This window comes from Aotus nancymaae, unplaced genomic scaffold (genome assembly GCF_030222135.1).
Source record: "Aotus nancymaae isolate 86718 unplaced genomic scaffold, 86718_ANA_hifiasm-v0.15.2.pri h1tg000062l, whole genome shotgun sequence".
NCBI lineage: Eukaryota > Metazoa > Chordata > Mammalia > Primates > Aotidae > Aotus > Aotus nancymaae.
In genome coordinates, this window is record NW_026988476.1 from 26,128,432 (window position 1) to 26,142,822 (window position 14,391).

Consider the following 14,391-nt stretch of genomic DNA (forward strand, 5'->3'; position numbering starts at 1 on the left):
CCTGCTCCTTTAAGAACTTCCTTTCCCTTTTACTCTATGTTTACATAACACGGGGGCCGAGCCTCCGCCGGCCGAGGGGGGCGGGGAGTGGGCGCGGGCGGCCCCACGCGTCAGGGGAGGGGGGCCCCGAGGGCCGGGGGCGGGAGGCTGGCTCCACGTGGGGCGGGGCGGCTCCCACCTGCCCGCGCGCCGGCCCCCGCCTCCCCCGCGCGGCCCCCGCCCCTCGTGCGCCGGCTCCCTCCTCCTTCCCTTCCTCCCTCCCGCGGGGCTTCGGCGGCGGTGCTCGGCGCGGGCAGGTCCCCCTGCTGCCTGGTCCCATTTGTTGCCGGCTCTGACTCCGGGCGGCCGCGGCGCGCGGAGCTCCGGGGAGTCAGGAGGGGCAGCCGCGCAGCCAAGACGGAGCAGCCGCGGGACTGGCCGCCCCGCGCCCCCTTTGCCGCCGTGCCCTTCCCCGGCGCGCTCACCCCGTTCTCGGGATGGGATTGTAGCGGCGGCGCGGACTCGGCAGGGATCGCGGCGGAGGCGGCGGCGTCCGCGGCGGCGTCCGCGGCCGAGCGGGGCTCCATGTTTTCCCCCGGCCAGGAGGAGCACTGCGCCCCCAATAAGGAGCCAGTGAAATACGGGGAGCTGGTGGTGCTGGGGTGAGTCCTGGGGTCCCCGGTCCCGGGCAGGGGGGCGGGCGGGGAGCTCCTGCATCCTTGAGCGGGGCTGGCGGGTGGCTCGGCGCTGTCCGGGGACCGCCGGGGCGCTCGGGGCGGCGGGAGCGGCTTGCAGGGCCGGGACGGCGGCGCGGGGGCGGGATGCCCCCCTTCGGCGCGCGCTCGGGGCGCTGCGGCGGGTGCCGGGCTGCGCTGTCCGCGGGGAGGACGCGGCGGAGGAAGTGGTGGCCGGGACTCAGGCGACCCCGCGGGGGCAGCGCCGAGCACCCGCTCCGCGGCCGTACCGTGGGGGGGCGGGCAGGGGCTCCACTTCCCGCGCGCCGCGTCTGGGCTCGGGAGAGCAGGCAAGGACCCGGGGTGAGGTGCATCCGTCGCAGGCACTTCGCAGGGTCGCTTCCCGAAGCCGAGAAGCCGGTCGGCCCGGAGCCCAGTCTTCCCACCTCCCTCGCGGACCGTGGCTCCCGCGCCTCCGAACTCCGAGCGCTGCTCCGTGAGCTTGGGCCGCCGCGGGCTGTGGGATTCCCGGCTGCGCTCTGCAAATTGTTCCGCTGACCGCCGCAGCCCGAGGGCGGTGAACTGTGTGTGACCCGGGCCGGCCGGCCGGCCCTTCGCTTCTCCCTGCCGGAGTGCCCGGAGGGGAGGGGCCAGGATGCGGCTGCTCGGGGCCTGGCACCCGGGCGCGGGCCGCATCCCCCCGGTCTCGCCGTTGCCCTCCCGGCGGCGGGGAGCTCGCCAGCCTCGCCCGACTCGGCTCCCTCTCCGCTGGTGAAAGCCGCATTTTGAAGATAATAATTATGTACAATCGTTAAACGGCAGCAATTAGAGACTTCATCTACTTCCTGAGTTTCCTTGTGACATTTCTATTGTTTACCCTTAATAAGCCAGGAGAGAGGCTTCGCGGGATTAAAGCTGGATAAAGTGGGCAGTGAAAGGGGAAGAGGAGGGGGGAAGTGCAGGAAACTGGGTGGAGGGGGGAAACGAGCAACTTGGGTTTAGTGTTGAAGAAAGGATTATTTTTTTCCCCTTTGGATGTGTCGCTCCTGGAAACCCGCGCTTTTGTCCTTCTGCATTAAAAGACCTGTATTCAGAACATCCTGGGCGCTGATAGGTAGGCTTAGCACACAGATGAGGACTCATGGCTGTGGGAAGACTCGGGGAACTTTGCAAAACGTGTTTTGATAAGTGAGTGCCTTGAAGTTAGTACTGACTTAAAAATAATTTTAAAGAGAGGAGTTTTTAAGAGAAAATTCCAGACCCCGCACAGCTCAAAGCTTCCCAGTCTTCCTGACTTTGTTGCTAGCGCATTAAGTGGAGGGGTATTGGATATCCCATTACCTATTTTGAAGCTGTTTGCAGAAAAGTGTTTTTCTCACCTGCATCTTCATTGCACTTCAAAGACAAATAGCAGGGTTCCCTGGAAGGCAGGAGGAATGACAGTAGAAAAGCCACAGTTTAGTCTGTCTTATGTAACTTCAGCCCAACCTAATTTTGTGGAGTTTGGTTTTGTTTGTGTGGCTGCCTTCAAAGTATGTTTAACACTGTGAACTTGACGCGAAAGATTAACGTCAGCCAGGACTTTATTTCATTATTTCCTTTAGAGGAAATCATGGTTGAGATGTTTCAGAAAAGCAGTGAGAGGGCCTGGAGAGGTTTTGTGTTCATAGCTGGAAGTGCAGGGCATTCCGAAGCCACGGAAAGGATTTAAACACTGGATTGTCGTAGTATCATAGTCTTACTCCACAGGAGCCTGTGGAAATCACGTTGGAGTTGCATATGCTCTGCCCTTTGCTAATGCTTTTCCAGGAGACCAAAGTATGGCATAGTTGGCACTTAGTGGGCAAGACATTCAACTGTCATTTGTGTATCTACTCTGTGTTTGTGCTGTTGAGGCATTGCTGATGCAGTGAGAACAGGGAACTCTCATTTTAGTGTGGAATGGCAGGCATAAACAGAAACATGCAAATAGATGAGTAATAAGTGACAATTTCAGGTGTAGCCAAGTTCTAAAGAGGAGTTGATAAACTTGGAGAGTGACAGCTTAGGTGAGTAGTACTTTCTTCGACTGGAAGGTCAGAGAAGTTCTCTCTGAGGAAGTGAAATGTGAGTAGAGGATGCTAGTCTGGTTTTTGAATACTTGAATTGTGGTGTTTTTCTTTTTTTGAGAGTAGGTTTCTGACTCTTTAGCAATGTTGAACACACTGAAGAGTGCAGGTGAAAGAGTGGCTAGATAGATAGATTTTTAAAGAGAACCTTATTCATATTCCACCCTTAGGACTTGAGACCGTGTACTTCATCTTAAAACAACAATAACATTCACATAGAATTAATATCACCTTTATGATTTTATCTTTATGTCCTCTGGGACATTAATATTGGAAAACAGAAAATTTCAAGTAGATTTTCTGAATAGTGAGATGATTCCTGAGATCTAAAAATGCCTAATATTTGATATTGACATAAGCTTTTGCTTGTCAAATACAGGGCTTTTTCTTTTCTTTTTAATGGTTGTGTGACCTTTTTGCTCTCTCTTGAATGTCATAGTAAAATATTACTAGGAAATCCTGGAGAGCAGAATGAAGAGCTGATAGATGTCTATATCCTTATATAAATACTTCTGTATCTTTTTGTGTGTTACACGGTATTATTAAGAGATTTCCACATAGCTAGGATTTTAGTGAGCTCATCACTTTCTGGGCAGGTTAGTGGAATTTAATAATTTTGTGATTCCAGCCAGTTGATGTATCATAGCTACAATTCTTTGTTGTGCCCATTGCTTAACCAAAGGTAGAAAAAAATGACTGGTCTACCCAGCAGGTCTTTTTGCTATTTTTAAACTTGCAGATGTTTTAAGGTTAGGGAAGTGGCTCAGGATTTGAGGGACAGTTTGGTATAGTGGGAAGAATATGCATTCACAGGTGGGCGACCTGCATAAGCCCTGCTCTTTTGCTGACTGGCTCTGTGACTTTGGCTTAGTTCCTCCTCCTCTCTGTTGCTTTATCAATTGCAAAATGTGTTTGGATTAGGTAGCCTTCAGGTAGACCCTTCCTGGTCTGTGCTCAGTTATTGGGTAGACCCTTCCTGGTCTGTGCTCAGTTATTAGGTAGACCCTTCCTGGTCTGTGCTCAGTTATTGGGTAGACCCTTCCTGGTCTGTGCTCAGTTATTGGGTAGACCCTTCCTGGTCTGTGCTCAGTTATTGGGTAGACCCTTCCTGGTCTGTGCTCAGTTATTAGGTAGACCCTTCCTGGTCTGTGCTCAGTTATTCTATTCAGTGGTTCAGATGTGGAAGATAAGTAGTTACATAATCTAAGTTCCCTGACAGTTGTTTGAATAGCAGCAAAGACCAATGCTGTGGTTGTTTTTTATGAAGGAGATGTTTGTAAAAACAGAACGTTTAAAAAAGTTGTAATGATACACATCTGTTAGACTCACTGGTGTTAGGTTACCCATGAGAGCATTTAAATTGGGTAAAACTTTATGTTCCAAGTTTAAGGAAGACAATGATGTTTTGAATTTTAGCTAAATAGACTGAAATAACTAGCATAAAGAGTAGATGACCTCATGAAAACAATTTAGGACTGGATAGCATTAGGAGAAATACCTAATGTAGATGACGGGTTGCTGGGTGCAGCAAACCACCATGGCACATGTATACCTATGTAACAAACCTGCACGTTCTGCACATGTACCCCAGAACTTAAAGTATAATTAAAAAATAAAAAAGAAATTTAGGACTGGAAGGGGGCCTAAGAGTCATGGTACACGTTTAGCACTTGTATTTTGTTCATGAAGAAACTGAGGATCCCGGAAGGAAAGAGGGTTGTTCAGGTTCATAGTTGATCTGGGCTGAGCTGGGTGGCTGTACTCCCACTTCACCCTTTCTCCACCTTGAGACAGATTCCAGCAGTGCTGTCAGTTCCTCAAAGCATCCTTTCTGGATTCAATTTGAAGCATGTGGCTCTCTTGTTGACTAATGGCCCATCCTGGTTTTTGGAAAAATATTGCTTGCTCTCTTAGTTCCTCTCACCTCACAGTTGAATGGATAATGCATTTTGCAAGTTTTTTTTTTTCTTTGGATGCTTCACGAAATGTATTTTTATTGGTTCTCTCAACCAAGGGTTCTTAACCTGGGGTCTACAGATGGAATTTGGAAAGTTCTTGAACTTGGATGGGGGAAAAATATCTTTATTTTCATGATATTCAAACTGCAATTTAGCATTTTCACTCAATTATCAGTGTAGGCAAAAGACTTGCTTCTAGATTTTGTTATTTAATACATTAAAACAGAAGTGCACATATGTATTGCAATTTAAGACTATTTTGATAATTAAGTATAACTGATTCCAGTTGTAATCCTTTGTGTTTTATATGTTTAAAAACATTGGTCTGAGAAGGGCTCGGTAGGCTTCATCAGACTGCCAAAGGGATTCTTGGCACAAAAAGAGAGTAAGAACCTCTACAAATGAAAATTTTTAAATATGACTGAAAAATGAAATATCTTAGTAGAAATTGATTAGGCTCTGCAAGAAGAAATAGGTAGGTCCCTGCCTCATTTCCTTTGGATGATGCAGTGTCCTGTTAGGCAAGACAAAGAAGACTATAGTAGCTTGTAGAGTTTATGGTTTTGTTTTTTTTCTTTAGCAGATCCCAATTTCTATATGCTTTTTGTTGTTGCTTGTAACCTTGGCACTTTGCCTTGACTACTCCACCCTTTGGTGGCCATAAGAAACCTTCAAATACACCCTAACACTTTTCCTTTTCTCATCCTCCACTCTAATTTGGGCCCAAAGACATCAGACACTAGTATATTTTATAGACTAAAAGGCCTTTGAACTTTAAAAAAAATTTATAAAACAAAATCTTTCCTGTCACTCAGCATGTGGGGTGATCTGTTTATGTGGATGGAGTGTCTAATTCTGTAGGCTGTTAAGGGTTATGGTGTTACTTGCTTTGGGTTGCTATATTTTCCTGTACTAACTTTAGCCTTGTTTGGAATATGTGGCTGTCTGTGTTGCTGTGTGGTTTCTAGTCTGGCTTTCTCAGATTTGTTTCTCTCTTTAACACACCACGACTGAAACCTTCATTAGGGCTTTTCATTTCTGGTTGTGTTTCTTTGTGTGATGAATATTTGGGGATGCTGTATATATGTAAAAGTAAAACAGGCTTGATTCAGGTTTAGTAATTTTACCATACATTTTATCAAAAAGATAAAATATGTACAAAAGACTAAAAACAAAATAGCCGTTGCTCTATTTGAGGTACACCAGTATTGTCATATTGGAGTGCTGGTTTTGTATCTGCTGTGCCAGGCTTGTGGTGCGGCCTTCCTGAAGGTACGTATGTGGGGTTGTAAGTCGGCTTTTGAATGGAGACAACAGCAACTTGGTAGACCTCATTGGTATGGGAGGGAATTAACTGTGAAAGGAATTTATAATGTCTTTGGTTTAATTAAAGGTTTCTCCTGGGGTGTGCAGAAATCTATTTTATAAAAATAAAAGTAAAGGTTAGAATAATTCAGTTTTTAGTTCTTACTGAGCCTATTGTCACCTTCATCTTCTGGAAAATAAAAATAATAAGAGTGGAAAGTGCTTCCTTTTTTTTTTTTTTTAGCTTTTTCTAAATCAGCTGTTCTCAACCACTGTCTAAACTACCTCACGGGTGATGATCAGTCTTGAGGGTATGTGGCCAGTAATTTATGACAAGTAATAAAGTGTGGATCTTTCAAATGATTCAGAGATGATCTGTTAATAATGCCATTTTTCACCCTCTTGCATTCTGATAGGTTTTCTCAAGTGGGAGAGAAAGGGGTGGAGTTCTATCAGGCGAGCCAGGAATGTATTCATTCAGCAAATATTTATTGGCTGTCTACTCTTCCAGGCATGAGGAATACAGCTAGTACAAGGCAGACACATTCCTTGTCCTGCTGAACTGCTCTCTTATTCTTGTCCCAGCCCCTTCGTGAATAACCATTACTGATACACGGTTCATTTATTTATTCCCCAAATATTTGAGCATCTGCCTTTCGTCAGATGCTGTACATTGCACTAAGGGATGCACAGGTGAACAAGACAGTCTTGATCCCTGCTGCTGCAGCAGCGCTGACAGCCTAGCTTGGAGACCAGAAGGCTGGGATTGGGATGGTGGATGAGTTAGCAGGGTCCCTTAGCCTTGCTCCAGGATGAGGAGTGGATGACCAGGATGGAGGTCAGAGGGAACAAGTGCTTTCCGAAGAAGATTCGGAGTATTCTACAACTTAGAGATGAGCACAGGCAACTACTTTGAGGAACAGAGAAACACTCTCTCTTGCTAGAAAAGAATGATTGAATGAAATAATGTGAGGGGTGGTAATAGGGGGACGATCATGAAGGGCTTATAAGATATTGGAAGAGTTTTGGACTTTAGCCTAAGGTTACAGAAGACTGTTGCAGGGTTTTCCAGTGTGAGATGGGAGTGAAGAAAGCTCTCTGCAAAGAAGGCATAGTGGAGTTAGAAGGAGAAACTGAGGCTGGAGCCCAACAAGGCAAAGAGAGAATGGAATGTGAGTTAGAGGGCAGCCATCTTGCTTCTAGTTCCTGGTCCCAATATCTCTTGAGACCTAGTTTCGTGTGATTGACCATTCCTTCAGTGACTCAAAATATTGACTGAGGACCAGCACTACTCCCAGCCCTGGGCTACACCAGCAAACAAGACAGACAACTTCCCTTCCTGCCTGCTTGGAGTTTACCTTTTGTTGGGAGAGGTGAGCCATCAAATGAGTAGATAAGAAATGGAATTTCAGCAACTGCTGGGAGGAAACTAAAGCAGGATAAGGAGGAAGAGAGTGATTGAGTGGGTAGGGTTGGGTGAATGGGCAGGTAAAATGCTACGAATAAGGTAGCAAAGGACCCTTTTGGGCAGGATAATCTGGAAAGCTTTTCTGGGAAAATCATCCTGTTTGCTTGGAGAGTCCTCACTTCTTTCAATTTTTATTTACTTTTTTCCTGTTTAAGCCACCTTCAGTGGGTTCTACTTTTACAATCAGAAGATTCCAAGTATTCCATTGTTAAGGAGGCGAAGTATATAAGCAGTTTACTGAAGGGAAAATAGAAGTGTAAACAAGTGTAAGGACAGATAGTTAAGCATCCCTGGACAAAAACACAGCTCTGCCCTCTGTGCTGCTCGGCAGGTGCCTAGATGGGAAATTGCATTTCCACCAGAATGTATTGCCCCTTGAGAGTAGGAACCCTGACTTCCACCTCCCTTGGAGTGCTGGACTTACCTTTCTGGTGCATGTTAGGCACTCACTTAGCCTCTTGGAGAAATGGGTTTCTGTGACACACCCTAGTGTGCCACCCTATATGGAGATGTGGCCAGGGCTCATTGAATGTTTGTTGACTTGGAAGGAGCACTCTGCTTCTGTAGCACAACTGCAGTTTTGCAAACAATCCTACCAACCTTTAGGGTCCAAGTCAAAGTTTTTCTGAGAAACCAAACATGTGCTTGACTGACATCAGATACTCCAGTTTCAACTTTTGTTTGTTTTTCTTTTTGTCAGTCACCTAGCAGTCATGTTGTCACCTGCAGAAAGTCCTGCCTTGAAGGGAAGCAGGCCATCTGTTCTGATTCCACCAGCTGCTCAGAGCTGCATTGCAGTGCGCTACAGTGGCGTTGAAAGGCTGTGGTCATTAATGCCTGTTAATGATGCTGGAAATACTGTGGCATACAAGCCTCTTGGACGACAGACCTAATAAATATGCATCAGGGGCATTTTCAGCAGCAGGTTTAAGGCTATTGCGAGTCATTCTCTATTGAGGTTTTCTTTCCAGCCATCCACATAACGCTTCTCACTCTCAAACACATCACTCTGCTTATCTATGCTTTTCTGCTCATGCAGAATCTGTTTTTAGGATAAGAAATCATTATTCAAGCTTTGTACTTCCATTCTTATTAGTACTGGCTTAGCAGAATTTAACCAAAGCGAGCAGTTGTCGTGTTTGGCTTCTAGGCTGTTCGTATGAAACGGCTGATCATGATTACCAAGTGCCTTGGAGGACCTTGGCGGCCCCCCCTCCTTTCCCATCTTGTGCTTCCTGCTCCGTGATTATAGAACACTAATTATAACCAGAACTGGTGATGGGTGAGCGATTAGGCTTTTCTGGACTGATTGATTGATTGGTGATTGATTGATTGCGTTGGGGAAGGCCCTTCCTGCAGAAGAATCATAGACACAAAGGAGCGTGCTTTCACACCAGATTGCAGAAAATTATGCTGACTAGATCCTTGATGTAGTACGTAAGATTACATTATGGTTCGGGTAATTTCATTACATGCTCTGGATAGAATTGAGGATGCAACCTGACAAGATTGATAGGAAATAAATTCATTAAGTTTTTGTTGAGTTGTTTGTCTCCTCAGGTTATCGACCATTCTAGTGAGCACAATTTCAGCCTTTTGGATGAGTTATTCCAAACACTAAGTACTGTATGGTTTGAAAATCTTAGCTAACAAATGCATTTTTGGAGTAACTTTATCATATGTAAGTCATCTGCGAGTCTTTTTGCATTTGTTAATCTCCGTAATCAATATTATCTCCTGAAATTTGTTGAGAGCATGGCAGTTGGAGAATAGCCTAGCTTGCTGAGAACCATGCTTCTGGTAGACTGGAACATAAGCAGCTTTCGCCTAGGAGAGCTAATGCGTGACACAGATTTTCAAGCTTTTAAAGGTCACCTGACATGAAATAACAGAACTATCAGAGATTCGCATAGGTGAGGTAATCTGTACTAGCATCCTGCGGTTACAGGATGGCGGAGGGACCAAAAAATGTTTTAACACTGCGTTCAGTGGTTAAAGGACAGGATGAAGAGCTCATTTATATAGGTTGTACCTGTCTATGACTGCCGGCAGTAAGTACAATTCCTAAAATACTCAACTTCTCCTCCACACCATGGAGAACGGTTCTGTATTGGTGAGAAGCAAGCCAAGGCAGAAGAGTGCTCTTGTGTGGTGCAGTTTGGGGGTAGGCCAGCGTACTCTACAAAAGAGAGACAAAATGCAACAGCAGTCACTGCTGCCAGCCACCTGCACGGTACTCAGGGTGGGGAGAGCTACGGCGCATCAGACACCGGTACTGCCTCCAGATTGAACATGTTGCCATAGAAAGAAAATGCAAACATTCTTCTGGTGGCTAAAGTGAATGTAACTTCTGAAATTTCCCTAAATTCTGTTTGGGGAAGTTTAGCATTTTTCACTTCTGATGAGAGGGGCTGAAAAGTGTAAAATCAAAACTTTTGGATTCAAAATTGATCAACTGAGTGTAAAAAGTTGAAATGATTGAACTTCCAAATGATGTTAAGTTTGTAGCTTTTATAATTTTGTAGTTTTTAAAGCTTAAAATTACACTAGGAACTTTGAGGTACATGTGTATATGTATATATTTTATTGCTTGTGTGTTCTGCATGATTATATTTAATAAAAAATGGGATTCATTGATCCTGTATATGTACCCCTGAACTTTAAGTTGAAGGAAAAAAATGGGATTCCCTGTACATACTAGGAATTAAGCACTGTTTAAATGTACACACCAAACACTGACTACTCAGTTTGTGTTAGGTATGCTGTTGTTGTTGCTACTAGATGAGGCTGATTTCATTTCAGAGGACTAGGGGTGGTGGAGCCTACACAAGGAAATGCTCCCACTGCCCTACCGTCAGGGATACACAGTGTAACGGCAAGACAGACAACTTAGCAACAAATCATTAATAGGGTGTAGAGGCGCGGTGGGTGAGAGCTCTGGGCATAATATGTGCCAGGTTCCACTATTCTTCCCGGGAGTTCAATTTTATTATTTGGGCAGTGAAGCTGCAGCTTAGTGACTTGTTCATGCTCACTCCCCTAGTTAGTGGGAATCTGATTAGAAGGTAGGTCCTTATGGCTCTCATGCTCGACTCTTTCCACCAGGGTGAAGGTGAGAGGCGTGTGTCTTACTGGGAGATTGGGAAGGATTTCCTGGGGCAGGTGGCCTTTAGCAGAGCCTCGAGGGGTGACCTGGGTTTTTTTAGAGCAGTGGTGATTTTGGAACCTTGTAGGGGTTCGGCTGGAGGCTGAAGTACTTGGAGGGAGGGAGGTGAAGTTGGAAAGTCAGGTTGGGGTATTTAAATACTTGGGCTAGGGTTATAGTAGGTAATGTCGGAGTGGTCCCTGCCTTCATGGAGCATACAGTCCACCAGGAAGGAAGCACTTTAAGCAAACCTGACAAGGTGCTGTCAAGGAGAAGTACAGGGTTTCATGTGCAGTAGGGGACAAAATTTGTTTTTTGGGGAGGGCAGGTTTTTGTGGGGAGGGAGGGATTCCATGTCAGCAGAGATGGGGAGGGAGAGTTAGCCAAGGTCTAGCAAGGGCAGAGCAGAGTGCCTTAAGGCATATAGAGAGGTTGAGGGGCTGAGAGGCTGAGAAATATCCAGCGCCTCTGGAATCAAAGGGGTGAAAGGGCCAGTGTGATGAGAGAGACTTGAAAGGAAGGACCTGGGCCCAAGGAAGACTGAGGTCTCTGGGAGGAGAAAGCCCTGCTCACATTTCCAGGCATTATTCAGACTGTTACTCCTTCTGAGTTAGGTTAGTGAACTAATCCTTAGGACCCGGTCTTGCTTGAAATCTCCAAATAGTCTTGTTTCTCTTTTGCAGTTCATTTCCCTCCTAGTTTGTCTCACTTCCCCTGCCAAAGAACAGTTGCTCACATTGGGTGTAGTCTCCTCCTATGTGATGGTGACAGTGAGGTGGAGTAACACGATCCATCTAATCATTTGGACACTCAGTGGTTTGCTTTTGAAACTTGTGCTGGAACCAGTGAATGTGTTTGGGTTAAACCCCACTGGCAGAGCAGTTAGTGATCCAAGACCTCTTTCCTGTTACCCATTCAGACAACTGTTTTCCGGAGCCTTGCTTTCCCTGGAGGCCCAAGGAATGGGGTCCTGAGTGTGTTGTCCGCCATAGCCCCATGCTCTTTCCCTGCATCTGAGGATGCAGAGTGTGCCCACCAGCTAGGGGATCGCCCTTAGAAGGCAGAATGGGCTGCTCTTTCTCCAGGCTGTTGTTTCAAGCAGGGATGGGCTTGTCCCTCTGCCTTGGGGTCTTGGCTGTCTCTTGCTGAGTTGTGGCAGCAGTCGTGTGGGGCAGGTGGGACTGGCATTTTGCCCCCAGACCAGCGCCTCTGAGGGTGTAATTGATCCCATTGCTGGAGAAAAGAGCAGAGTAGATTTCTGGACTTGTGTTTGCTGCAGGTGGGGGTCTTGGATCACTCAGGGGCTGCCCTGCTTGGCCCGGTTGTGTTCCCATCTCGACCTTTGCCATGTCTCAGGGTGCACCACTCCCTTTTGAATTGACCTGGAGGTTTCTGGCCAGAACCTGCAGTTAAAAATTATTCTTAAAGAGGAAGCATCGAGATCTGAGGTTTTTTTTCCTTTTCCTGCGGAGATGAGGAAATTCTGGCTAGACTCTTGCTGCTTAGTGGGCTGGTTCTTCCGGCTCCCTGGGGGAGGTCCCCAGAGGGCTGGCTCCTGAGCCCTGATGATATCTGCCCTTTATTGAGTGTTGATTCTTAGCTGGGTCCTTTGTAAAGTGCTGCTCGTGTGTGGCCTCTTTAAATGTTTACCAAGGGAGGTAGGTACCCTCACTCATCATTTTACAGATGAAACTGAGTCATGGTGCTTGAGAAGCCTGTGCAGGGCCACATGTGACAGAGTGCTGATTCGAACCTAGGCCCTTCTGACCCGAAGTTGTTCAGTCCTGCCTTTACTGTGTGTGTTCCAAAGCAGTTTTGTATGTTTTTATTTTACTTTTAAACCAAATCCTTGCCATACTGGTTATTCTCATTAAACGTAGTGACGTTAAACTTCATTCATTCAAAGAAGTTACCAATAAGGTTAAATGCTTTTTTCTTGCGTTTACAGCTTACATTTAGTTTTCTTGGGAAGTTGCCCACATACCTGTTTCACCCACCTAAGTATTGTGCTCCTAGTATGTTTTCAGAAAATTAAATGTATGTTTATGAGGAAATAAAAATGAATCCTCATTATCTGCTCTATTTTCCTGAATATATTATAATATATATAATTATATTTCATATTGAATTGATGCTTCAATATGAATTGGATGTTGGGTAAAGGCAGAAAAACCTGCCTTTATCATCCACAATAATTCACAGTTCATTTCTCTAGTTTTTAAGACGATCCATTTGCTTCCTCCTTCCAGAAAAGCTCTCTAACCTTATTAGCTGCGGCATGTACCCTTGAAATCTTTTCGCTTTTGTTGCCGTTGTTGGTCATTTAGACTAGCATTTGTATTTTGCTTATGGTTTGAAAAGGGGCTTCAAGTACTTTTTCTCTCTAATAAAGGTCTGTCTTTGCCTGGGACTAACGTCACTGTTACGCTGATTTTTCCTTTCTTGTCTTTTGATCTTCCTGTTAGGATTGACTGAGGGAAAAGACCGTATGGCTCCTATCTCCTCGCTAACAGTACTTGCTGTAACTTGTTTCAGCACTGGCACTTGGTCTAGCTAATCTAAAAAGCGTAGTCCAACAGCAGTCTAGGAAAAGTGCCTTTTATTTACTTATTGTGAGTGTTAACTTAGACCAGATGCCAGCTCTAAGGCTTTGATGAAACTCAGTTGACTTAGACCCTTCTGAGAGCTGGCATAGCTTTACAATGTATAGTTTCAACCTTCCTGTGAGAGCAGTTAAGCCTTTTTGGTTACATAGGTGTTGAGGCACATATGACCCAGAGTTTCTGAAAAACATTCTGAGCAAGCAGGCATCTTAAGATATCAATTGGTAAAATACCAAAGGACAAATACAGCATCTTGATAAGCGGTGTTAGATGTTATATGGGAAAAACCAGAGACCTGGAAGCTCTGCAGGGAAGTAATTCAATCATCAGGTTCTGCTAATGTAATAAGCGACACAAGGGTGAAACCTGAGTAGTTTACACGCACCAGAATGCCCTTCAGTTGAATTATTGTCTTATCATGGTAGTCTGCCTCTACACTACTGTTTTGAATATTAAAAGGCAACACAGCTCACTTTTTCCCCAGATGGAAAAGGCGCAAATCTTCATCACCTTAGTAATTTTTTTTCTTTTCTTCCCACTCCTTACCTCCCTTAGTCAAAGCTCATATTTGGCGTTTGTTACTTGGAAATCTTGTCCAGGATAATAAAGCATACAGACTTAGTGTTGTTTAAAAAATAAAACTGTCACTCCACCGCCCTCCATCCTGGGCGACAGAGTGAGACCCTGTCTCAAATAAATAAATAAACAAATAAGTAAATAAGTAAGCAAGCTCTTTAATTGTCCGAGTTCAGGAGAGAGTTGCTTCTATCTTTGCAGGTAGTGAGGAGGTCTGAGCAGAGGCATTACCCCTCACTTAATTTTCCTTGCTCCTGTGCAGTTTACTAATGATAAATTAGTAAATTGAACTTGGAGTCTCTTGCCCAGTGTGAGAGGCTTATAAAGGGGCCCAGGCTCCTTCCACATACCATGTGCTCCTTTACAGCAGGCCTGGAGGAGGCGATGCCATCCCCATTGAACAAATGAGGAAATGCTGCTGGTGCCCAGACACTGAATGACTTGTATAACTCTGCACAGTCAGTAAAGGATTTTGAAGTTCAGGAATTTGAATCCAGGTCTCAGATTCTAAGGGCAGGGACTCGAGTCTTGCAAAGTCCTGATAAAAGCATAAGCTTCATCAGGACTTTGCAAGA

At 45.6% G+C, this 14,391-nt stretch overlaps 1 protein-coding gene across 1 annotated transcript in view; it reads left to right on the forward strand.

Moving 5' to 3' along the window:
• Window positions 1–561: 561 nt before the first annotated feature.
• The window catches only part of PELI2 (pellino E3 ubiquitin protein ligase family member 2), a 177,793-nt gene continuing 163,963 nt past the window's right edge, over window positions 562–14,391 (forward strand). Inside the window, exon 1 of the mRNA XM_021670828.2 lies at window positions 562–641. Coding sequence (XP_021526503.1) covers window positions 565–641 — 77 coding nt within the window. The 5' untranslated portion in view covers window positions 562–564. The remainder of the gene's footprint in view (window positions 642–14,391) is intronic.